Genomic DNA, 23,874 nt, shown 5'->3' with positions numbered 1-23,874 from the left:
CCACACAAATGCACAATGCACACACATCACACATGCACACACACACATTTGCACACATACAGCCAAGCACTCCCTGATGCCCAAGGGACCTTGTCTTACTGGTCTCTGTATATTGAGGGCCCAGTGCAAAGTCAGCTCTTGATAAATGTTCCATCGTTTATTCATTCAACAAATGTTTACTGAGCACCTAGTGTCAGGCATTGTTTCAGGCACTGGGGATGCAGCACGAAGCAGACAGACAGAAACCGCTGCCTTCTGGCACTCAGCTTCCCAGGCCCTGGGACTCTGCTCTTCCGCTCTCTGGACCTGGCTGCGTCCTGTGAAAAATGAGGGTTTGGGGCTGGATTAGAGCTGGGGCGGGGTGGGGTCAGCTGGGGTTGCTCTCCCCTGAGATCTGCAGACCACGACCTGGAGCACCTGGCGCCCCGCTCCTGGTGGCTTTCTGGGTTCAGCCCTGCGGTGCCCCTGTGTCCCAGTGAATCTCAAGCCTGTCCACCAGCCTTGAACTCAGCTCTTCCCAGCTCGCGGACCAGAGACAGGGAAGGAGGGAGGCAGGGAGCTGATTCAGTTTGGCTTGGCGAAGAGGGGAGACCAGCAAAGTGGCTCTGACCCTGCTGTGTCCCCTCCAACACGAAAAGGCACCCCTCCCCCACCGCAGAAGACGCGCAGACAGCACCGCCCTGACCAGGCACTCCCCTAGATCTCGCTTTCTCGGGTGGAGGTCAGGGTTTATCCGAGGGAATCTGGGGGAGGGGGCGAGGGGAGGGAAGGCCCGCGCGCTCCGCCCCGCCGCGCCCGCCTGGATGCCCTTGGTCTGGGTCCCCAGAGCGCGCGGCCCTGTCCCGCCCCGCCCGCCGGGCCGGCCAGGCTCGGGGCTCCGGGAGCGCGGGACCCTGCGCCCCGCGGTGGGGTGGGTGGGGCGGTCCCGGTGGGGCGGGCGGGAGCGCGCCGAGGCCCCGCGTGCATGCTGATGGGCCGGGCGGCCGCGTCACTCCGCACCGGCGCGGTGGCTGCGGGGCGGGCAGGAGCCGCACGCCAGCCCGAGCGCCCGCCCGGCCCGCGCCTCCCTCGCCTCTCCCGGCCCCCAGGCCCGCTCCTGCCGCCCCCCCAAGACCGGGCCGCGCCCCTCTGCGGAGGATGCCAGCTGCCCCCTGCGCCCGCGGCCCCGGGCAGCTCCTGCGCGCGGGGACCCCGGGCGGCGGCGGGGCGCGCTGAGCGGGCGCGGGTGGTGCTGAAGGGACAGCTCCCGGCCGCAGACCCCGCCCTCAGACCCCGCCCGCAGACCCCCACCGGCACCCCCGTGGCCCCGCGGGGAGCCGGGCTGGCTCATGGTCCCCGAAGCGGCGGGCCGGGCGGAGGCTCCTGCTGCCCCAGGGCGCACGGGGATGCCCCGCGGGTGAGGCAGCCCCCAGCTGCCAGCCGCGTTCATGGCGGTGGCCAGGAAGATCAAAACTTTGCTGACGGTCAACATCCTGGTGTTCGTGGGCATCATCCTCTTCTCCGTGTACTGCCGCCTGCAGGACCGCTCGGAGGGGCTGGTGCAGATTGTGCGCAGCGCCGACCGCCGTGTGCGCAGCCGGCAGGCCAAGGTGGGCGCACTGGTGGACCGCGAAGCCATCCTGCAGCGCCTGGACCACCTAGAGGAGGTGGTCTACAACCAGCTGAATGGTGAGCCGAGCCAGTGTCCCACTCAGGACAAAGGGGCTGGGCAGAGGGCCGGTGGGAGGAGGATTGTCCCTATGCTCTGGACACTGCCCTGTGTCCCAGCTGCTGGAACCCACGTTGATCCCAGGCGCCTGTCGGTCACTGGGCCTGGGATGGAACTCCTGTTACTTGGAGAGGCATCGATAGGAGGCAGACAGGAGAGAGGGCTCCTGTCAGCAGAGGGCGTGGGCCTGGGTGACCATTGGTTAATTCAGTCACCCAGTGGACACCTGAGGACCCCCTGCCCACACAAAATGATGTCAACTTGTTCCCCAAGAGGACTCGAGAGAACTTCTAAATTGGAGGTTCTGTGGCACGCGCCAAGGGCAGGCAGAGCCCTGGTCCAAGTGAGGGGCATGCCGTGCTTTCCCAGGAGCTGGGGGCGTCAGGGCTCGCCTGGACTCACTCCCCTCCCTCCTTGAAGCGAGAGCCGAGGTGGGGCTGCCCTTCAGAGGGTGCTGACACGGGGCTCTTTACCGCTGGTGGGGAAGGTGCCCCTGTGACCACAGGGCCTGTGCAGCCTCCAGTCCTGGGGAAGCTCAGGGCTCGCTCAGGAAGTGCTGATGTGGAACAAGCTCGAGGCTGTGAGCCGTGACTGGTGGATGGACAGAGTCAGGGTCTAGCGGGGCTTGGCAGGTGTCAGTTACCCAGTTGGACCCTGGGCTGTGCCGCCTGGGAGCCCAGAGTCCTTGGATGCTGGTAGTGGGCTCCTTGTGTGAGGTGTGGGCCACCCCTGAGGGTCACGGAGGGTCACGGAGGGTCAGGGCCAATGGCAGCCGCTGGTGCAAGGAGTCTTTCCCAGTTCGGGGTGCAGCGGAAGGGAAGGAGCGACTGCCGCTTTTCGGTTCGCTCTGCCGAGGACGAGGAGGAAGGGAAAGTTTGTGTGTTTACCTCATTACCGGGCTTTTCCCTTCTGTTCTGTGCTATTCTGGTTTCTGCACTGGCAACCCCAGCAAACTCCTCAGGAAGCGTCAGTAACAGGCTCCGGGAGGAGGCGTCTGGAGCCGGCTGCACAGCCGGGGCTGGGTCTGCGTGCTGCCCTGCCTGACGCAAGGTGTTCTCGGGGTTTCCTTCAGGGGGCCCATCTGCCTCTCAGCAGCAGCTGAAACCCCAAGGATTGGCAACAATGGGGTGCGGAACCGTCCGCAGCCTCGCCCGCCCACCTGCTCGGAGAGCAGAGCATCCTCTGACTTCCCAAGTGCTCTCCTGCCACCCCCAGGACTCCTGGTTTTCCTCCCGAGCGTTCCTGACGGGCTCTGTGGCTTCTCTGATCTCCCCCATTCAGCTGAAGCCGCAAGGGGAGGAAAGTTTAGTTCTACCACCACTCGGCCATTCCGCCGTGTGATTCGTCTCCTGGCGGGCGGCATGCCTGGTAATAGCAGAGCTTTACTGGAGTGTATTTGTCAGGGCATTATGGTCTGTTTTATGGGGAGAACTGGAGGATTATATAAAAACATTGGCAGCACGTCGGGTTGTGTAACTTCGTGACGGCCAGCTCAGCCCTGAGAGCCATGTTCCCCCCTCACCATCCGGCGAGGAGGAGCCGGGGTTCCCAGTGGCAGAAAAGCCAGGACCTTCCAGCGACTTTCCCAACACTGATGGGAGATGAGGAAGTGTTCTGGGAAAGTGGGGCATCCCCCTCAGCCCCCCAGCCTCTCTCCTGTCCTGGCTTCTCCCTCCTTCCCTCCTCTCTTTTCCTCCTCCTATCCCCATCCCTCTTACTCTTCTCTTTTGTTCTTTCAAATCTTTTCTCCTTCCTCCTCACTGAATCTCCTCCTCCTCCTCCGTTTGCCTGTCTCCTTCTTCTGCCCACCCCTTCCTCCAGCTGCCCCCGCCTCTCCCTCTCTCTGTCTCTCTCCTTCTGTTTGTATCTCTCCGTGTCTCTGTGTGTCTGCCTCTTTCTGTGTCTCTGTGTCTCTGTCTCCCTCCCCCCTCACTCTGTGCTGACGAGGCCGTGTTACACCCTCCCTCAGGCCATGGGCCTAGCACGGTGCCTCACCCCAGAGGCATTCACAGTTTGTTCCTGGAAATGACAAGGGAGCCCCAATCCAACCCACATCCGAGGTTGGTCCCTAAGGAGGGCACAGTCCAGGAGTGGGGTTGACATTTGTTCACGAGAAGCCATTTGAGAGCTGTCCTTAGCCCTCTGAGCTGGCGCAGATTGACTCCCCGTGTTAAGGGCGGCTGAGCAACAGCAAGGAGAGCACCTCCCGAAGGAGGGGAGCCACCGCTTCCTTCACTGTCTGCTCTGCTTCAGGTCCAAGAAATTCGAAATGGACTCCTGGGAGTTCCCACCCCACACCAATCCAGCCGAGTTTAGAGGAGGAGGAGAAACCCAGAACAAAGTGGATTTGTCACTTGTATGTCCGCTGCCTTGGCTGCTTCCTGGAGCTCTTCTCCAGGCTGGAGGGAGCTGGTGGGAGGGGAAGGACGTCCCCAGGGAGTGAAGGCCAGAAGCAGGACCTTCTCCCATTTCTCCCCATGCCCTGTCTTTGGCTGGTCCAGTGACCTTTGTTTGGGATGCCTTATTGACCTCAGCAAAGACCTGTTAAATTCACAGGACCCAGGAGAAAATATTCTCTAAGGAAACGCAGTGCAGTCCCATCTTATATGTGCATGAGAGTTTGCTTCTAAACTCAGTGCTCAAAGCAAGAAAAAACGTTTATAGGCAGAAATCATCCTTCTGAGTGTTCCAATTGTACATGGAGCGCAGCATCCGTGGTTCTGCGTGCGCAGCGGCTCGGCAGGGCTCAGAACGCTGGATGTGTCTCTCTAAGCTCCATGAGAAGGAAAAGGGACAGAAATGTCCCCGTTCGCTTGTCTGCTCTGCAAGAAAATGGGCAAATCCCTGGCAGTGGGAAGGGGGAGACTCCTCCTGAGCTCCGGGAGCTTCCAGGGTTTGCTTCTAGGATTTGATGTTGACCTCTGCAAGGTCAAAGCATGTGGCTCTGCGTGCCAGTTGTGGGTGTTAACCAGGGGCAGGTAATCACCACTAACAGGGCCTCCCTCGGTGAGTGCGACCCGCACCAACTCGGAGCAGCGTCTGGCCTGACCGGCCGCCTCTCTTTCCCTGCCTCGGGCACGCTCTTTTGACCCTTAGGAGCCGTGACTCTGAGATGGAGCTTGGGGTGGGAGGGTGAGGTTTCGGTTTGGGCTGGTTGGCTACTTTTGAGGGAGGTAATTTCTAAAATTCAGAGCACACGCGCCTCAGGTCCCTCTAGATTGACCTACCCCAGCCCAAGTCTCTCCAGTGCCCGATACAGTTAGAGGTCACAGCGGTGGGTCCGTCCTACGCACGGAACAGCTGACAGCCCCGAGACACCACGACCCGCCGAGGTTGTTTAGAAAGTTAGTGGAGGCAGCACTGAAAGTGGTACTTGCTTCGGAATGATCTGCCTTCCTGCCATTCTTAAAAGTTTAAGTTTGAATATCAGAAGGTCCAACTGTGGTCTACCAGGCCACGGCCAGAGACCCCCGGGCTGGGACGGCCACCGGCCCATCTCGGGGAGACAGTGCTCGCCACTCCCCTCTCTCTCCAACTCGCGTACAACAACGCTCTCTTGAAACTCACATACGACTGGCACTGTTTTTACCACATTTGTGTGTGACCCCTGCCCTGTTTTTCATCTGAGGATGGAATGTCTGTCTGTCTTGTTCTTGGCTCTAATCCCCAGAGCATAGGGTGGTTCCTTGCACAGAGGTTGGCGCCCCACAAATATTAGTCGAATGAGTGAATGAGTGGATCTTTCTTGAAACGATCGTTTTTGCTTAAAATAAATTTATTTTAAAAGGCAATTGCAAATCTCCACCATACCCATAAGTAGGAGGTGACTATGCAAATGGACACAACGAAAACAAAATCGTGCTATTTAATTCCAGCAAGACCTCTCTGTCACCAGAGGCTCTGAGCCCAAGGCCTGTCTCCCTTTGTTAAAAGGGCGTGTGTAGGGGGTATACTAGCACGAAACAAGGCTTTCTCCTTGAGGAAATCAGCTGATTGAGACAGACTTTAAAAGGGACTATGTCTGAGTCAATGGTTTAACACTGTGTCCATTTTCTGCCAAAAATCCTATCCTCAGGCTGTTCCTCCAGGATTCTGGCCCCAGGCCTTGGGCAGCCCAGGTCTGCAGCAGAGCAGTGGCCTGAGGGGACAGTACGGTCGGGGACTGAGGAAGGGCTGTGAGGAGTGGGAAGTGGATTGTCGGGTTGACAAAGGGCGCATCCACTGGAGTGCAGTCCCGGATTTCAGATCAGGAAGCCAAAATCCTCCTAGTAGCCTAAGCACAGTGAGTTTTAATAATAAAAATCCTGCTTGAACTCGACAGAGAGGCCCCAGGGAGGTGAGAAAGGGGATGCGGGGCGAACGCCTGGTCATTAAATGACGCTGGTGCGGCCCCTCAGGCCACAGAGGACGAGTGTCTCGGTGGGCGGTCTTCCCACGGTGCTGGCTTTACCAATAGGCAGATGCCACAGCGGAGCGGCTGAATCTGAGGGAGCCTGTCCAAAGATCCCCCACCCGCCATGGGCGGCAGGCCGTGGGCTCGCTCGGGGTTTCCAACGTGACATGAGAACACAAGCTGCATGAGGACAGCGGGCGTGCCCGTACCCCGGGCACAAGGTGGGTGCCCGTCAGCACCGTGTAAATGATGAAGGGAGGAGAAAAACAGACAGTGGGAGCAGAGGAGTGTCCTGAGGGAAGGGTGGCTGGGAGTCTGAGCATTGAAGGTTTCCGGGGCCGGGGAGGACCTGCTGTCCCCGTTGGAACACTCCCCACTGCACAGGGCCCCTGTCCCAGCCCACCCAACCCTGCAACCCCTGTGTGCGTGGGAGGTGCTGGTTTCCCGAGGGGGGTCTCCCAGCTTCTTTTAAGCATAAGCAGCTCCATTTTGGAAACACTTTAACAGGCCCCTTGTTAGGGCATGCGGGCCGCCGGGAAGCATTCCCTACTCCTCTGTGAGTCTCGCTCCAGCGCCAGCTCCTGCTGGTTCCAGGGGCCCTTCCAGCTCGAGTTGGTCATCTTCACCCCCGAATGTGCTTCGAGTCACAATGTCCTGATTGCAACAGTCAAAGTCGTCGTAGCCGGGAAAATGCCCGCAGTTTGCTTGAGATTTAATCACAGTTCCTGGCAGGTCTGGCTTCCAAATGGCCGCAGCATTTAATTGGTTGGCCATTTCCCCCGGGTCATTGATCGGCTGGCCTTTCGCCCCTGCGTCTGTTTCACAGCTCCCCCACTGAGGCTGATTTACTGCGAAAAGTGGAAAAATAGTTCGTGCTCCCGCCCCACCCGACGCCCTGCAGGGCAGCAGGCTGTGTGCAGGGGCTGCCTTCCCGCCCGCCCCGCCCGCTATGTGTGCACTCGCAGAGGATTCAGAGCCTTCGGTTCTGGCTGCTCTCTCTTCTTTGCCTGTGTTCCTCCTCCATGGGGTGCACCGAGGAGCCAGAACAGCTGAGGCCACTTCCCGACACGGAGGTGAGCGTGTGCAGACCTGGACCTTTGCGTTGGGGAAGATGAGACGCTACCAAGCTTCGCCCTGCGATCCACTCCCTTCCTTTGATTGCCTGGGGGGCGTGGACCTCATGGGCGGGCTGCATCCGAGACTCACATCTGCAGGCCAGCCGCCACGCTTCTAGGAATAATTCATGCGGCCATGATCCCGACTCGGGTGAAAGGGCTAAGTGATCACATTTACAGTTCAGCTCAGCAATCTGCATATTTCAAGAGCTCGGCTCTGTTTCCTGAAAGGACAGTTTATCCTTCATCGGCTGGAAGCTCAACAAATTAAGCGTCTATACCTCTCTGTACCCAACGCCCCACTGGAGACAGCCCAGGATGGGCTCTGAGTCTTGCGATCAGCTCCGTCCCTTCTCCGCTCTACTCTGGAAAAGCACAGATACCTGGAAGGAAAGGTAGCGGGTGCTGATGGAGAGAGAGGCGAGGTGGCCCAGAGACTGAGTTGTGACTCCAGCTTCCCCTCCAGGAGCTCCCCCAGGAGGGCAGAGATTGGGGTAGGCTTCCCAGCCACCCAGCATGGTGACCACTGGTGTCCTGTGCATCTGACGGCCCTCCACCCCCCACAGTTGCCATTCACAGGAAGGAGAAACTCATTTGCTGGGCTGTCAAGAAGGTTCTCAGGAGCTGCATTATCTCTCAGCACAGAAGTAGGACCAGCCCATCCTCCAGGAGGTGCAGGGCGGGCGGCTCACACCCACAGGCCACCCCAGGCCACACAAACCCTGGTCCACTTCCCCGGGACGTCCTGCGACATCTGGGAACAGGAGAGGACACATTGTAAAGAGGAGGCGACAGGAGTCGGGAGAGAGGAGGGGAGGCTGTCTCCTGTAGCAAACACCCGTCTCCCCCACCCGTGAGGCCAGGGCCTCCATGCGCAGGAACTCGCTCTTCAGGCCCGACTCCTGACACTGAAGGTCTCCGCTCCTTGAGTGAAGGTGAAGTCCCACTTATCCACACGTTTAGTGGGCACCTGCCGTGGTCCTGATGTGGAATCAGGACACAGGATGAAGGAGACAGCAGTCCCTGCCTCTCTGGGCTGACGTCCCTGGGGAGAAGTCAGGTGATGGACGAGTAGCACAAATAAGGCAATTTCAGGCAGAGATAAACTCAATAAAAGACAGAGTGGTGGAGAGCGATGGGGGTGAAGGAGGTAAGACTGCAGGTGCCCTACGGGGTTGAGTAGCATCCCCCCAAATTCCTGTCCTCCCGGAACCTCAGGATGTGACCTTACTTGGAAATAGGGTCTTTGCAGTTGCACCTGATGGAGAAGAAGTCATCCTGGAGCCGTGTGGGCCTAAATCCAACGACCTATGAGGACAACGGCGTCCTTGTAAGAAGGGAGATACAGACGGCGGAGAAGCCACGTGAAGATGGGCAGAGATGGGGGTGCACCTACAAGCCAAGGGTCTCCAATGAGCCGGCATCACCAGGAGCTGGACGAGGGAGGAGGGGCCCTTCCTGCAGCCTCGAGAGGGAGAGCCGCCCTGACGCGGGGCTCAGACTCCGGCACAGACCCCGCGAGGACAAGGGATGTTGTTTGGGCCGCTGTGGTTGGTGCTTGTCCCGGCGCCCCGGGACACTGACTGGAGGTGGTCGGGAGGGAGCTCCTCTCTGATGACCGAGACGGGAAGGACGAGAAGGAGCAGCTGTGAGGGGACCTGGGAAGGGCGTCCAGGGAGAGCACAGGGGTGCAAAGGCCCCACGTGGGACCCGAGAGGCTGGCTGTGAGTGGAGAGGGTGATGGAGGAGTGCGTGCGAGGTGGCGTTGGGGAGGCAGGCAGGGCCACTCGCTTCCCTCAGCTTCAGGGGCCCTGGAGGGACTGGGGTGCACTCGTGGGTGGGGGAGCGACAGCGTGAATGCTCTGATCCCAGGAGCGCCTGGAACCACCTGCCTCTTGTCCAGCCGGCTGGGTTTAAAGCACATCCATGATTCCACTTGGGTCTGCGGGACCAGTGAGATCCTGGAGCACAGCACTGCTGCTGAGCCAGGACCCCATGATGTCCCCAGCATCCTGAGGGATGACCCTGTGTGCACTCTGCCTGTGACCCCACCTGTGATCTGACGTGGGCCCTCAGTTGGGGATTCTCAGTAGACTGAAGTTGACGTCTGTGCCAGATCATTCCTGCCACGTGCATTGCAGGATGTTGATAAGATGTCGAGCAGCATCCGGGGCCTCCACCCTCTAGATGCCAGAAGTCCCCACGCCGTGGCACAAGAAACGTCCAGACATGACCTAGTGTGCCTGGGGGCAAATCACCTGGGGAGACCCCTGCCTTCCATTGAGAGCTTGACGGTCCACCGGCTCAGGAAAGTCACTCACTGTCTCTGAGCCTCAGTTTCCTCATCTGTGTAGTGGGGATGGTGAGAGCACCAACCTCAGAGCAGCCTTGATGGGTGAAAGGAGTCAACCTGAGTGGGGGGTCGTCACCGTTCCGGCACAATGGACAAAGTGCAGGTCCTGCCGGCTGTTGGGGGCCACTCCAGGACCTGTCCCTTGTCCATCCCCCGTTGGCCTTTTGATCGCACCGAGAAGACAGTCCCGACTTGAGGCCGGCATGCCTCTCACGTGCCCTAAACCGCCGTCTCCCTTTACAACGTGACTGAGCCGTCCCCAGGCTGCGACGCATCCAGAGGCTTTAATAACCACACGCTGTTTTCAGCCTCTGTTGATTGATATTTTGGACAAAGGGTGCAGGCCTCCCGTTCTTGGTTGCAATGTATCATATATTTAAAAAGCAAATTCCTTTAATTTAAAAAGTGAGTCAATTTAAGGAAACTGCTGAGTAATGTGAATGGAGTGGTCTGCGGGGCCGCAGGAGGGATGAAGGGGAGACCAGATGGGGCCGGCCCATGGCACATCTGGGAGCCAGACCGCCCCTTCCTGTCTCCCCACGCTTGGGAGCATCAGCTTTATTTGACCCCGGGTGCTGGAGCAGAGTCAGCCTCATCTAAACCACAGGACACTGAGAACGGGGCAGAGACAGGTGTCCATAGAAATCGAGGAAGTAGACGCTGAGGCCCAGACTGGACATGTGTCCTCTCACGCTGCTCAGCTGGGAGGCTCGCCAGGTGACATTCGGTGAGTGTGTGATGCTGGCACATGCGGGCACGTGTGCATATCAGGATAGAGGCTTGAAGGAAAAGCTAACAAGTAAAGAACGGGCCAAGAAACTAAACTGCCTGGCCCAGCAATAGACAGCGTGTCGCACAGCAGGTCACGGGGTGAGTCGCTGGGTCTGGGGCGCCAGCAGAGACTCAGGCTCTGTTTCTGCCCTCCTTCCCCCAGGGAGAGGCTCCCGCTGTTCCGGCGACATGTGTGGATGAGACTATGTGGCAGGTGAACGAGGCCTGCTGCCCGCAGACCTGTTAGAGGCCAGAAGCCCCTCGAGCTGCGCTCAGGCTGGAGCTGGGTAGAGCGGGGCTGGGGAGAGGCTGTGGGTCCGCCCCCACGGCTGCGTAGGAGAGTGTGGATGCCCAGCAGGATCGAGCCTGCCAGCTGGTCGGAAGTGGGCAGGCCCCACGGTGACCGCTGTAGGCTGGAAGCTCCACGTAGCTAGTGCTCGAACAGTGTGGGGATGGGTGACAGTCTAACCCTGGGACCCACCCGCGGAGGTCTGGGCACCAGGCGCCTGCACTTCCAGGCTCCCTCGTGATCTCAAAGCTAGCTGTCCTTGCAAGAGTTCAAGCACGTGTGAATGCCATATGCGTGTTCTTGCACTGATTGGATGTCAAATGTGTTTCCCTGGAGGCCTGAGGTCCAGGGACTGGGGGCTGGACCCAAAAGACTAGGGAACGAGGGGCCAGTAGCTCCTAGTGGCCCTGCCTCCAGGCCCTGAAAGGAGGCAGCAGGCATTGGCCTCTGGGCCGCCTCCCTGCGTGCCCCGCCCCGCCTCTCCCCCTGGGTCAGGTTCGCATCCTGCACACTCTCGCCTGGCCTGGCCCCTCAGGTCCCGCCCAGAGAGGCCTGTTCAGAAGCCTCTGCTGTTGGCGCTTTATTTTTAAGGAAGTAAGCCAAGTACAATCGTTCCTTAAAATGCAGTCCCAGGCCCTGGCAGTGTGCCAGAGAAATAATGAGCTCCACGAGGCGCCAGGGCTGCGATGAGTCCTCACCCCCGGCCAGTGGCCCCGAGCGGCCCCGAGCGGCCCTCCTCCCTCCTTGGGTTCCCTGCTCTGGTCGGAAGTGGGTCTTGGCTGCAGGGCGGAGGGGCGGCCTGCCCAGAGCTGGACACAGGGCTGGTGCGGGACAGGCAGCTGGGACGGGCTGGTCCTAGTCGTGTGGGCTGACTCGCCTGTACGGGGACTCTGGGAGGGTGGGACGGGTTCAGGCCACGGCTGGTTGGTGAGCTTCCAGGTATATTAAAAAACAGAAAAAAATCTCAAAGCTGGCTTGCCAGGATCTTGTCTGTTTTAGATGTTTGTATATGACAAGTTCCTAACTCTAACGCTGGTGTGCATTGCGATTGTGCTGCTCACAAGAAGATAATGGAGTCTGCAGAAATATTGGTTCTCGCAGGCGGTGTGGTCCGAGAATGCAACGCACATCTAGAGTTTTGTGATAAATGCCTTCTTCCAGGCCTGCTGGCATCTCTTGGGCCCTGTGGAGGGTGACCCCCCTTGAGACATTGAGGCCAGGTCCTCCCCGTGACCCCCCGCAGCCCCGCCTCCCCCACCGTGAGGGCCCTGAGGGAGGGTCCAGCGTTGGCTCCGGAGTCTCAGTGGAGACACTGGCAGTGACCCCTCGGCCTGGCGTCCGCCCTGAGTGATGCTCCAGAGGTGGCGCCATCCCGGCTTCTTCTGGTCATGCGGGGGTCTTGTTGTTACGTGTGGTGGGCACCTCAGCATTTGGTGACCAGTAGGCTGGGACGCCACAGGGGCCGCATGACTTCCGACTGGGACATCTGTGTAGATGAAGAGCCAGAAATGAAAACCCAACTCTTTTTCACATAAACACAAACAATTTTTTTTCACGGTATTAAACTTGAATCTCCAAGAATACGTCCACCTTCAGAGTATTCCCCTGAAGGCTATAAAGTGCTTTGTTCAAAACCTACCCAAAAGTCAGACACAGCTGTGTCCCCCGGGACAACACGGTGCCGTCAGTCACCCCACAGGGTTCCACCCAGGGGCCAAGCCCTGGTTACTCATTCGGTCCTTTGTCACGTCTCCGGGGGAGTCCTGGCCCGCTGCGCCCCCTGGGCTGAAGTCAGCTTGTCCTTCACTCTCTCAGCAAACACTCAGGGGTAGACAGGCAGGGGTCTAGGGAGAGAGCCCACACCCCGCTGGTGCCGGGGTCCTGAGCAGAGTGCCCTGAGTGAGGGAGGACGGCCCTAAGCATCCAGGAGGGGGTGCTGGGAATGCACATTCTGGGCTGCATTGGGCTGAGTGCCCCTGTGGCCCAGGCGGAGCTAAAGATGCCAAGGACACAGCCACCGAGAAGTGTACCGTCTCCCTCCAACGGTTCCTGTGTCCACGGAGGAGAGGGGAGACAGGAAGAAAAACAGATTTAATTTCCCGTGGCCGCTGGAAGGGGTTTCCACAAACCGAGTGGCTTCAAACAACACGAATGAATTCTCCCACAGTTCTGGGGTCAGAAGTCTGACCCAGGTCTCTCGGGGCCGAAATCCAAATGACCTCAGGGCTGACTCCCTTCGGAGGCTGCAGGGGAGAATCTGTTTTCTTGCCTTTTCCAGGTTTTCAGGCACCGGTGTCCTTGGCGTGTGGCCTGTCCTCCATCTTTGAATCCAGCAGCGTCCACCCCGTGTGCCTTTCCTCCGCGGGCACGCCTTCCTCTCTCTCCTCTGCGCCTCCCTCTTCCACTTTTAAGGACTCTGATGATTACATGGGGCCACCTGTATAACCCAGACTCCTCTCCCATCTCACCGTCAGCTGATTAGTGAGCTTAATTCTCTTTGCCACGGAACCTGACATCTGCCCAGGTTCTGGGACTGGGATGTGAATGTCCTAGGGAGACGCTATTCTTCCGACGACGGTAAGCAGACTGCACAGACTGCTGGGTGGTGGTCGATGTTCGGGAGCAAAATCAAGCAGGGAGGGTGGAGTGTGTGGGGGCCCGGCATCTTCTCCAGGTGCCCAGGGGCGGCCTCAGGAAGGACTTGTGACTTGTAAGTGAAGACTGAAATTGAGGGAGGGGCTGTGACAGGCAGGGGTCTAGGGAGAGAGCCCACGCCCCGCTGGTGCCGGGGTCCTGAGCAGAGTGCCCCTAAGCATCCAGGAGGGGGTGCTGGGAATGCACATTCTGGGCTGCATTAGTCGGCTCGTTTGGCCGTAACAAAGCACCACAGGTCGGGCAGCTTAAACATCGGAAATTCACTGTCTCGCAGTTCTGGAGGCTGGAAGTCTGAGACCAAGCTGCCAGCAGGGCTGGTTTCTGGTGGGAACGCTCTTCCTGGCTTGCAGATGGCCTGTCTCTGTGCGCTCATCCCCAGGGCCTCCAAAGTCCTATCCGATTAGGGCCCCTCTGACGACCTCAGTTAACCTTAACGACCTCCCCATGCCCCTGTCCAGATACAGTCGCATTGGGATTAGGGCTTCAACACCTGAATTTTAGGACAGTTCAGCCCATAGCAGGAGTGTCTGCACACAGTTGTTGAAAACCACAAGGCTTTATGATCCTCCTTGGACCAGGCAGCGAGTGTAGATGAAGAGAGGAGATCGGCCAGGCCTGGGACCCGGGACAGCAGGATCCTGGGAAATGAGAAGGAACAGCTGTGGGTAAGCGAGGCAGGCCAGTGTCTCATCCCAGAAACCAAGGGGACCAGTGCTGCCAAGGGCTCTGATGAGGCACTGAGGACTGAAGACTGACAGCTGGCTCAGCAGCGGGAGGTGAGCTGCATGAGGTCAGTTAGGTAGAGGGCAGGGGCGACGAGCAGTTAGAGACAGCAGCACCGGGCTCAGCTGTAAGGCAGGCCTGCTGACCTGGCGACACTTGGGGCTGGGTCATCCTCTGTGGTGGGGCTGTCCTGGGCAGTGTGGGAAGTTGAGCAGCATCCCTGACCTTCACCCACCAGATGCCAGTTGTGACAACCACAAGTGTCTCCACATGTTGCCCGATGTCGCCTGGGGCACCTCCCCCGCCAGCTGAGAACCAGAGACATAAAGGAGGGAGAGATGAGGGTCGGTCCTGGGAGGGAGGTGGGGCTGGCAGAGGGTGTTACTTCTAAGGTGGGAAAAGGGCAGCGTGGATGTGGATGGGCCTCCTCCAGCGGAGTGGGGAGTTCTCTCCTTGTAGGGAGGGAGGAGGAGACTCTGGAGCACCCCATGGAGTGGGGGAGGGGATGAGACCCTGCCCCTCCAGGGCGGCGGGGCCTGGCCAGCACCGCGGACAGCTCCTCCGGGGCCAGGAGGTGGTTCCGAAGGGGCAGCAGGCAAGACATGGGGGTGGGAGCTCGTGTCTTCTCTTCCAGATTCTTCCATCTTCTCGGGGAGGCGGGAAACAAGGTCATCGGCTAAGGGAGAGAAGTACAAACTGCCTTCCTTCCTTTTTTAGGTGCAGCTCTACATTAGATGGATTTTTAGAAGGAAGTGTGTGTCTGGTTACGTGTGATCTGTACGTCCTGTTTCAGATCAAGGGCGTTACAGATGTGTTATGAAGTGGGTCACTGAGGTTGAGAGCCCGTCCTGGAAGGTGGAGACGGATGGTCGGTGTTGACCAGCGGGAGACGAGGAGAGGGTGCTGGGAGCCTCCAGAGAGGGACTGTGGCTGCCCCTGCCCTGTCACCTCCTGGCCTGGTCTCAGGCCTCTGCTCCCCCCAGGGTGGTTCCACTCACGGGTCTTTCAGGGGACAGGAGGGGAGGTTGAGGAAGGGCCCAGGAGGCTTCAAGGGTGGGGGCTGTGGTGGGGGTGGCCTGGCCACCTGGGCCCCCTCCTCTCTCCTTGGATGCTGCGGCTTCTCAGGCACCGTCGTTGTCGTCTTCCCTGCTCCCTGTCATCCTTTTCCTCAGCCGTGGAAGCTTTGCCGCCCTGGAGAACGTTCTCAGGGTGAAGGGCTTCCCTCCTTCCCACAGCCAGACCCCTCCCAGGCTTCAGTTTCTGAGCGAGATCTGGGGCAGGGTTACCCACAGCCCTGGCAGAGAGGTTGCTTGGAATCCTTTCTGAGGGCGGTTCACGCACAGCTGGTGGTCATGGCAAACAGGTGGAGGTCCGTGCTCTGTGACTGCGCCTGGTCCTCACAGCCTCCTGTAAGGAGATCGTCTCTCCGCCTGAGCTCAACAATGAGGAGACCAGGGCCCATGAGCTCGGGCGAGGTAGAGGGGGGATTTGAACCCACGTCTGGCTCCAGGGTCCCCACCCTGGACTGCCTCCCCGGAGACGGGCTGAGAAGACATCAGCTCAGCCAGATCAGTGGCCAGGGCATTCTACCTCCTGCCTCTTACAGCAAAAAGGGACTATTTTTATTTTTAACAGCATAGTTGTGTCATATCAGCTCTGTGTGGAGCCCCCATCTGAAACCCAGCAAGCCTCGATTTTATTTCAGAAAATAACAGAAAGCGCCTGGGTTATACAGAGACTATTTTCACACTATTTTGAGCAGATTGTGGAAAATGCCTGTTAATAATCCTCCTGCTTGAGCACTTAGCAGTGGACGCAGGGAGCAAACAAGCTTATCTTAATTGGTAGGAGCAGAGCGTTGCAGCTGAAACTGGCTGCTGAGCCAGACCGCGTGGGGTCAGAACCCAGAGCCACCCATGCCCTCTGCGGCTGGTCAGGCTACTTAGTGACCTTGCTCCTTGGTGTCTTTGTCCGTAAGATGGGATGAAGTAGTGTTTACCTTGTGGTATTATTGTGAGAAGTAAGTGCGAGGAGACTGGGAAAGCTCTTGGAGCAATGCCTGGCGCATGGGTTTTGCTCAGTGAGGGTGATGGCCGACTTTGATAAGTGTTGTTCTCATTTCTGTTTATCCACAGTCCACTGACCTTCTCGCTCAACTCCACTGACAACATAATATGTGTGAAGTGCTTTCCAAAGTGCCTGACACATTGTAGGTCCTCAGAAATATGAGCAAAGGCAAAGAATGAGAAAGAGTTGAAAGTGGGTGGGATTTGGACAATGGAAAGCATAATGCCAGACACATAATAGGTTTTCAGTAAATACTTGTTCACAGGATTGGTGGAAGGGAGGGAAGGAAGGATGTGTGAGAGAATGAATGGATAGATGGATGAGTGGAGGATGGATGGGTGGTTGGATAGGTGGATGGGTGGATGGATGGATGGGTGGTTGGACGGATCGATGGATGTATGGGTGGGTGGATGGGTGGGAGGATGGATGGGTGGGTGGATGGATGGATGGGTGAATGGGTGGATGGGTGGTTGGATGGATGGATGGATGGATGGATGGGTGGGTGGATGGGTGGATGGGTGGATGGATGGATGGAGGCATGGGTGGATGGATGGATGGATGGGTGGATGGATGGATGGATGGATGGATGGGTGGGTGGATGGGTGGATGGATGGATGGAGGCATGGGTGGATGGATGGATGGATGGAGGTGGGTGGATAGATAGATGGGTGGTGGATGGATGGATGGATGGATGGATGGATGGGTGGATGGATGGATGGATGAATGGATGGATGGGTGGATGGATGGATGGATGGATGGATGGGTTGATGGGTGGATGGATGGATGGAGGCATGGGTGGATGGATGGATGGATGGATGGGTGGATAGATAGATGGGTGGTGGATGGATGGATGGATGGGTGGATGGGTGGATGGATGGATGGATGAATGGAGGCATGGGTGGATGGGTGGATGGATGGATGCATGGGTGGATGGGTGGATGAATGGGTGGATGGATGGAGGCATGGGTGGATGGATGGATGGATGGATGGATGGATGGATGGATGGGTGGATGGATGGATAGATGGATAGATAGATGGGTGGTGGATGAATGGATGGATGGATGGGTGGAGGGATGGATGGATGGGTGGATGGATTGATGGATGGGTGGGTATGGGAGGAGATCCCACAGAGTGAGCAAAGCCAAGCACTGAGAATGGGAAGCAGGTACCTGGAATGGCTGGAGTAGGGGGAAGGCCAGGAAAGCAGGTCTGGTCCCAGGGGGGACACTCTTCTGCCAGGGCCCCAGTTGACATGAGGCTGTCAGCCCCACACTTGTACCAGGCTGGCAGTCCATCCCCACATGGGCTCTCCCTGAGACCAGAGACGTGGAGCCGTAGGCACTGCCCAGGGCTGTAGGAAGCACTTGCTGCCCCTGAGAGCAGGGGTGTGGGGCACGGTCCTCTGCCCGGGGCTGCGGAGCTCAGGGCAGCCTCCTTCCACTGTCCTGGCAGCTGGTGAGGAGAGGACAGTGAGCCCCTCTGGGCCTGCAGAGCAGCCACCTGGAGAGATGAGGATTAAAGACAACACAAGTGTTCAGTTCCTGCAGACATCACACCCCTGGGGTCTAACCCTTCTCCATCTTCTCTCTTCTGAGGGTCCTGCCAGCTGCTGGAGGCCTGGGGACCCAGCTCCAGCCTCTCTGGTCCTGACCTGGGGCTCTTTGGGGTCAGAAGGACCCTAGAAGCAAGGACCCCACTGGTACTCAATCAGGGCCAACTCACATTCTTCACTCCACCCTCCACCCCAGAAAGGGAGCTCCTCCTGGCCCAGAACTTTGCCCCAGACCCAGGCCCTATGGCTGGAAAGGGGTCTGGGGTTTAGTGGGAAGCCTCTTAGCAGTGTGGGTCCCACAGGTTCCCAGCCCCCATCCTGCTCTGACTTCATCCTGGCTCCAGGAGGAGCCAGGAGGCCCCAGCACTGTGCTGGGTGAACCTGGAGCATCGAGGGCAATTTCGAGGATGGGTCTGACCCACCCTGACTCAGTGTCCAGCGCTGCTCACGTGGCCCAAGAGGCTGGGCCAGGGAGCAGCAGTCCCCGCCGCTTGGAGCCTTGCAGACACCCCGGCTGCTCGGCAGGTGCCCTCGCTGGTCATCCTGCAGCAGCCCCGCTGGCCCTTGTCCCCACCTCTACTCCAGGGCCGCCCCGCTGCCCGAGCCCCACCTCTGTTCCAGGGCCACCCCGCTGCCCGAGCCCCACCTCTGCTCCAGGGCCGCCCCGCCGCCCGAGCCCCGTGCCTGTGTGGGCGCATCTGCCTGTGTCCACTGTGCTGCCGCTGCCGTCTCAGATCCTCACGGAGGCATGTGATCGGGGCTGTGACTCGTCCTGGTGAGAGCAGCCAAGATGTTGATCTCCTCGGGTGGGGGTAGACCCAGAACCCCGTGTCAGGAGACGTTCAACTGTGTGTGTTGCCAAAAGGGCGAATAATGACAAGATCCAGTTATCCCGAGCATCACGCACGCTGTCCCGTTCAGCCCCGAACAGCCAGTGAGGGAGACACTGTCACCTTCTCTCAGATGGGGAAACTGAGGCACACAAAGTTTCAGTATTTCCCCCAAAGTTAGGACGTGGGTGAAGGTGGGGTTTGAGTTTGGAAGCTCGGCTCCAGCTCCCAAGCAGAACTGACTCGAGCACATTCTGGCTTTATTTGGGGTGGGCGGGGAGGGGACAGGGGCTGGACCAGGAACAATGAGAGACTGGACGCTGCCTGGCCTGGCCCCGAGCAGGGGAGCCCAGACCTGAAGCCTGTGGAAGGTGCTGTCTGGGCTGCTGGTTCTGAGCGAGTGAGCATGTGCGGCTGATGCTGGAGAAGACGGCGATGCCGGACGTCGGAGCCGGTGCTGGGCGGCTGAGGCTGCGGGGGCTATGGGGCCGGAGTGAGTGTGTTTTGCACAGGAGAAGGACGGGAAGTTGGGGGGCCTGGGGCAGAACACAATGGACGGGATATCTGCGTCCTCCCCCAGTTGCTCTGTCGAGGTCCTTGCCCCGTGGGCTGTACTAGGAGGTGGGCCCCTGGGAGGCTGGGGTAGATGAGGTCAGAGGGCGGCCCACAGCGGGCTCAGCGTCCTGTGAGGGGGGAGTGAGAGGGCTGTCTCTCTGTGCGCACACCAAGGGCAGGCCACGTGAGCATGGCGAGCACACGGCCGTCTGCAGGCCTAGAGGAGGCTCTCGAGGGAACCAAAGGTGCCTTGATTTGGACGTCCTGCCTCCAGGACCAAAAAATAAGTGTCTATTGTTTAAGCCCCCACCTGACCCGTCGGTGGTGTTTGTCACGCAGCCCGAGCTGACTGAGAGGGGAACCGTGCCCTGGGGCACTGCATTGTCAAGGTCAACGTGGACTCTGGTGCTTGCCCATCGTTCTGGAAGGTCACAATCTTGTGGACGGAGCTTTGGGAAGCACCCATGGCCCCGGTTCTGTCTCTTTCAGACTGGGAGCCTGTGGTTGTCCATTCATTCATTCATCCTTTCATTCATTCCTTCACAAGCCCTTACTCAGCGCCATCTGTGAACTGGGTCCTGGGGCTTTGGCATGAGTGAGGCCGGTCGTGCCTGCCCTCGGAGGTCAGCGAGCAAGTGGAAGGGGACAGCCTCTGCTCCCGCCCTGGGGGGTACGGGGACGGGGCTGGTCTCAACCTCTGGGCCACCCAGCCTATCAGCTCCCTGGGACTGGCTCTGGGACCCCTCTCCTGTCCCCAGAGTGTGGGCTCCCGGGTCTCCTTCTGTCTGCGACCCCAGTGCTGGGCCAGGCCCCCAGGACAACCAGTTCCCAGGAGATTCTACCGTCGGGACCTGAGCAGAGAACCAAGCCCTAGGGAGCCACAGCACGTCCACTGTCGGAGGCCAGGACAGGTGTGGGGAGGGCAGGACCTGGCTACTCTGACCCTCAGAGCCAGGGGACCACCAGGGTGACAGGATGCCTGAATTCCCTGTCCTTGCTCCCCAGCGATGATTAGGCCCAAATCTGGGGCAGGTTGGCGCCTGTTCCTGCAAGGAGCAGGCATGTGGCTGTCCACAGCCCTCACGCGCTTTACAAAGTCAAGGAGGAGCCAGATCTGTTTTGGGAGGTGTTTCCAGTCGCCCCAGCTCTCTGTGCTTTGGCCCCATGAGCATTTATCTCGTGGAGCACCGCATGCCGTGTCAGGACTCGTCACCTCTGCACCAGTCTCAGTGAGGATGGATTTACAGGGGTTGCCGTGTCCTGTGGGGTCCTCGAGACCTCCTGGTTTCAGAAGGGCAGCCACCTTCTCGCTGGTGACAACATGCGGTGGGTTTGGGTCCTCAGGGAGTCTGAAAAGACTGTAATGAAATTAGCAGCCGTCCGTGGGGAGAGCGGATCAAACTGAAGCTGGAAGGACAGAGACCTTTTCTGCAAAGGCGATGCGGACTCGGGTTTATCGCCGCTTCGTCGTCATCTGAGTTCATGGCCAGGCGCCCAGGTGTTTACAGGGAGGAGAGGAGGAGCCGGGGCTGGCGGGATGCTCTGCTCGCGTCCTTTCTCCCTCGCCTCCACCTCCTCCCCCGACACGCTCCGCGCCGGCCACCAGGTGGCAGCGCACAGGGCCCTGTCTAGAGCCCGGGCAGGTGATTGCTCCTCTGCGGACTGGGGGAGTCTCGCTCACCAGGCGACGTTAGGGGTGGCGGCTGGCGGTCTCTTGGCTCTGGGCAGCCTAAGAACCCATCGCTGCCGGGAGCGCCCCGTCTGACGTCTGCCTCGTTCTGTCCTCAGGAGGCCCTGGAATGTGTGACCACATGTGGTCACCGTCAGGGAGCACCTGTCTGCAGCCCGTTGGAGGCCCGGGGGCAGGTGTGCGTCTGCCCCTCCGGGCTGCCGGGAGCTCTGTCGGTGGAGCCCTCTCGCCCCGTCCATGGCTGCGGCCCTCCACGGGACCATCTGGTCCTCACTGGAGGGTCAAGTTCGAGGTATTCAGAACATCCCTTGGGGGAAAAGCAGATCACAGCCCACTCATCTCCCAGATTCTCATTTTTCTTCATGTTTGGCCTCGTAATTTCTTGCCATCTTGTCAGGTATTTATTGCTTTTTAGGATTTTGTGTTGTTACCATTGTTGCTTTAAATCCAACATTCTCAGTGGTTTTAAGGGCGGTGGATGGTCTGACTAGCCCAGCCAGCCTTTACGGGGACCCCACTGATGCAGAGTCCCTGTCTCTGGGCTGTCGGAGTCCGCCTGTCCCCTGGGTGTCCCACACTGAAGCGAGGGCCAGGCCGCACCTTGGGGCCGCCCAACTTTGTTGGGGAGGACAGGACGCCCCCTGGAAGGCACCTCCCTCTGCTCTTCCTCTCACATTGTCTCGTGACCCGCAGCTCTTGGTTTGGGCTGTTTCCTCTAGAAATGCTGGCTGAAGTCACTGTGCCAGATGGAAATCAGTAACTCAAAGAAAAGCTGGCAGCTTGAAAGCCGCATTTCCTTCCAAACTGAAACCACAGCTGCCCACACCCCCAGGTACTCTGCGCTGGAAGGAGTGGGCGGGCCGAGTGTGAGGTGACTCTTCTGGGGAGAGTGGGACCAGGTCCTTGGCAGCCAGAGCCATGTCTGCCCGCCTCGAGGGCTCTCGGCCCCCAGGATGGCAGCCAAGTCCTCCTTGGGGGAGGGCCACTTGCCGGGGAAGGCACCTGCCTTTCCTCATTGCCCCTCGTCCCTAGCACTCACCTCCCTGCTCCTCCAGGTGAGAGAATGCAGAGTCCTGGCTGCACTGGGGTTTGTTGTTCTCATGGACGGAAAATCTAGAGGGCTCCAGACGTCCTGAAGAGCCCAGCCCTATTTGGATTCCAGCTCCTTCCTTCCTACTGCGAGACCTTTGACCTCCTGGTCACATGTGGGCTAGTTCCTAGTTCCTAGTTGAGTCCTAGTTCCAGGCAGGAAAAAAGGGGAAGGATAGTAGATAAAAGGCAAAAATATCCGCTCACTGCATATACAAGCTGATTCTGTGCCATTTAGACACATTCCCCAGAAAATTCACTTAAATCTCATTGACCAGATCTCGGTCACGTGCCACTCCTAGTTGCAAGGTCAGGCCCTGGAGGAGAACATTTTAGCTGAACTTGTTCCCGACAGAATGAATTGTGGTTCTGCTGACGAAGAGGACAAAGAGAATAGATGCCGGCCCAGCAGCCGCAGTGTCTGCACTGCCCCTTTTCCTGGACAAGTTATCCCCACCCCATATCCCCTTCTCGGAGGCCGGGAGTCTGAAATCAAAGCACGGGCAGGTTGATTTCTCCTGGAGGCTGAAGGCAATCTGCTCCAGGCCTCTCTCCAGCCCCAGTGGCTCCTGGCAATCCCTGGTGTCCTGCGGCTGCGGACGCCCCACTGCCGTCTCTGCTCTGTCTCACGTGGCTTCTCCCTGTGCCTCTCTGAGCCCCTCTAATTTACAAGGACGTCGTCGCTGGATTTGGGACCCACTCTAGTGCAGGGCGTTCTCACCTCAAAGTCCTCCCCTCAGTTACATCTGCAAAGACCCTGCTTCCAAATGAGGCTCGACCTCCAGGCGGCCGTGTAAAGCGGCTCCAGGCCTGTGTAAGGGGCAGACCACTTGGCTCGTGCAGTCGCTGCCCCGCAGTGCAGCAGACCCCGGCCGCCAGGTTGCCAGGTCCTTCCGAAGGAGCTGGAAGTTCAGACCTTCCCACGAAACTGACCCAGGTTGGTTCCTCAGAGCCGATGAGGCTGGCGGCTGCGGGCAGCGCCCCTGAGCCTTGAGCTCAGCCCCATAGCCCTCCTGGTTCCCCCATGTCTCTGCTCTTCTTGCAACGTCCAGGCCATCCACCCAGACAGGCGCTGGAGGCCACCATCCCAGGGTCCACAAGCGCCCCAGGCCTGTCCTCTGCCCCGACCGTCAGCCTTGTGAGCCACCCGCGTGCCCACCTAGGGTCCCGCCCTGGCTGGGAGCAGCGGGGCTGCGGCCCCCCTCCTCTGGAGCCCGGGATTTGGGAAGTTGTTGGGGGCCACAGGCTGCACAGGAGGTTGCGTTGGCTGTCAGGAGCCCTGGACGAGGTGGCCCAGAGCGCCAGGCCTCAGCTGTGACTGGGCTGTGTGGCGGATGGAGCAAAGCTGAGCCTCAGTTTCTTCATCTGTGAAATGGGACAATACAGTGCTGACCCCAGAGGGCAGCAGGAGGGTTAAAGGACGGAGAGGCGTGGGGTGGCCGGCACGTCACAGGCACTGCAGAAGCGCAGCTCTCACTGGCCCTCTCCTTGTCCCCCCCCAGGGCCTGGACAAGCCCGGTTCTGGCATCAGAACTGTACTGGGCTCCAGCCCCGCTCCCCCGTGGGGGCTTCAGGCAGAAGAGGTGCTCAGCAAGTGCAGGGCACACGAAGAGGCCAGTAGGGCGGGCAGACACGAGATGAGAGTAGGAGGCGGCAGGACAGGTCCCAGGGCCCTGGGAGCCCACCGTGGGGGCTTCCTCTCCTTCTCAGTAAGTCGTGGTGCTCAGGAGTGCAGGCGAGAAGGCAGGACTGTGAGTGAGGGGCGCCGCCCTCAGCCCGGCACAGCCTCGCGGGCTTGGGGAGCCCACCAGGCCAGGGCCTGCGCCTGGTCCACTTGAGCCAGCCCTTCTCAGTAGCGTGGGCTGGCGGTGGAAGCCCAGGACGGTGGGAGCACGGACCATCAGACGGAGAACGTGGTGGGAGGCACCTGCTGAGGAGCCACACGCGCTGGGTGAGGCCAGGCCAGGCCTGGAGCTCGGGAGTCGCAGGAGTCCCAGGTGTCCCAGGTGTGGCCAAGGTGGCCAGCCCGCCCCACAGCCCCTGCTCCCTCCATGGTCAGGAGAGGGGGGACTGCTTCCCGCCAC

At 59.4% G+C, this 23,874-nt stretch overlaps 1 protein-coding gene across 3 annotated transcripts in view; it reads left to right on the top strand.

The window, feature by feature from the left end:
- Nucleotides 1-1,019: 1,019 nt before the first annotated feature.
- Nucleotides 1,020-23,874, top strand: part of GALNT9 (polypeptide N-acetylgalactosaminyltransferase 9) — a 98,345-nt gene continuing 75,490 nt past the window's right edge. For all 3 annotated transcript variants that reach the window (XR_011541908.1, XR_011541909.1, XM_070627352.1), the window contains exon 1: nucleotides 1,020-1,668. Coding sequence is in view for 1 of the 3 variants with exons in the window: in XM_070627352.1 (XP_070483453.1) it covers nucleotides 1,428-1,668 (241 nt within the window). In the remaining 2 variants the exon portion in view is untranslated. The remainder of the gene's footprint in view (nucleotides 1,669-23,874) is intronic.

Source organism: Equus przewalskii, chromosome 7, assembly GCF_037783145.1.
Source record: "Equus przewalskii isolate Varuska chromosome 7, EquPr2, whole genome shotgun sequence".
Lineage (NCBI taxonomy): Eukaryota > Metazoa > Chordata > Mammalia > Perissodactyla > Equidae > Equus > Equus przewalskii.
This window is presented reverse-complemented; position numbering and strand designations above follow the sequence as displayed.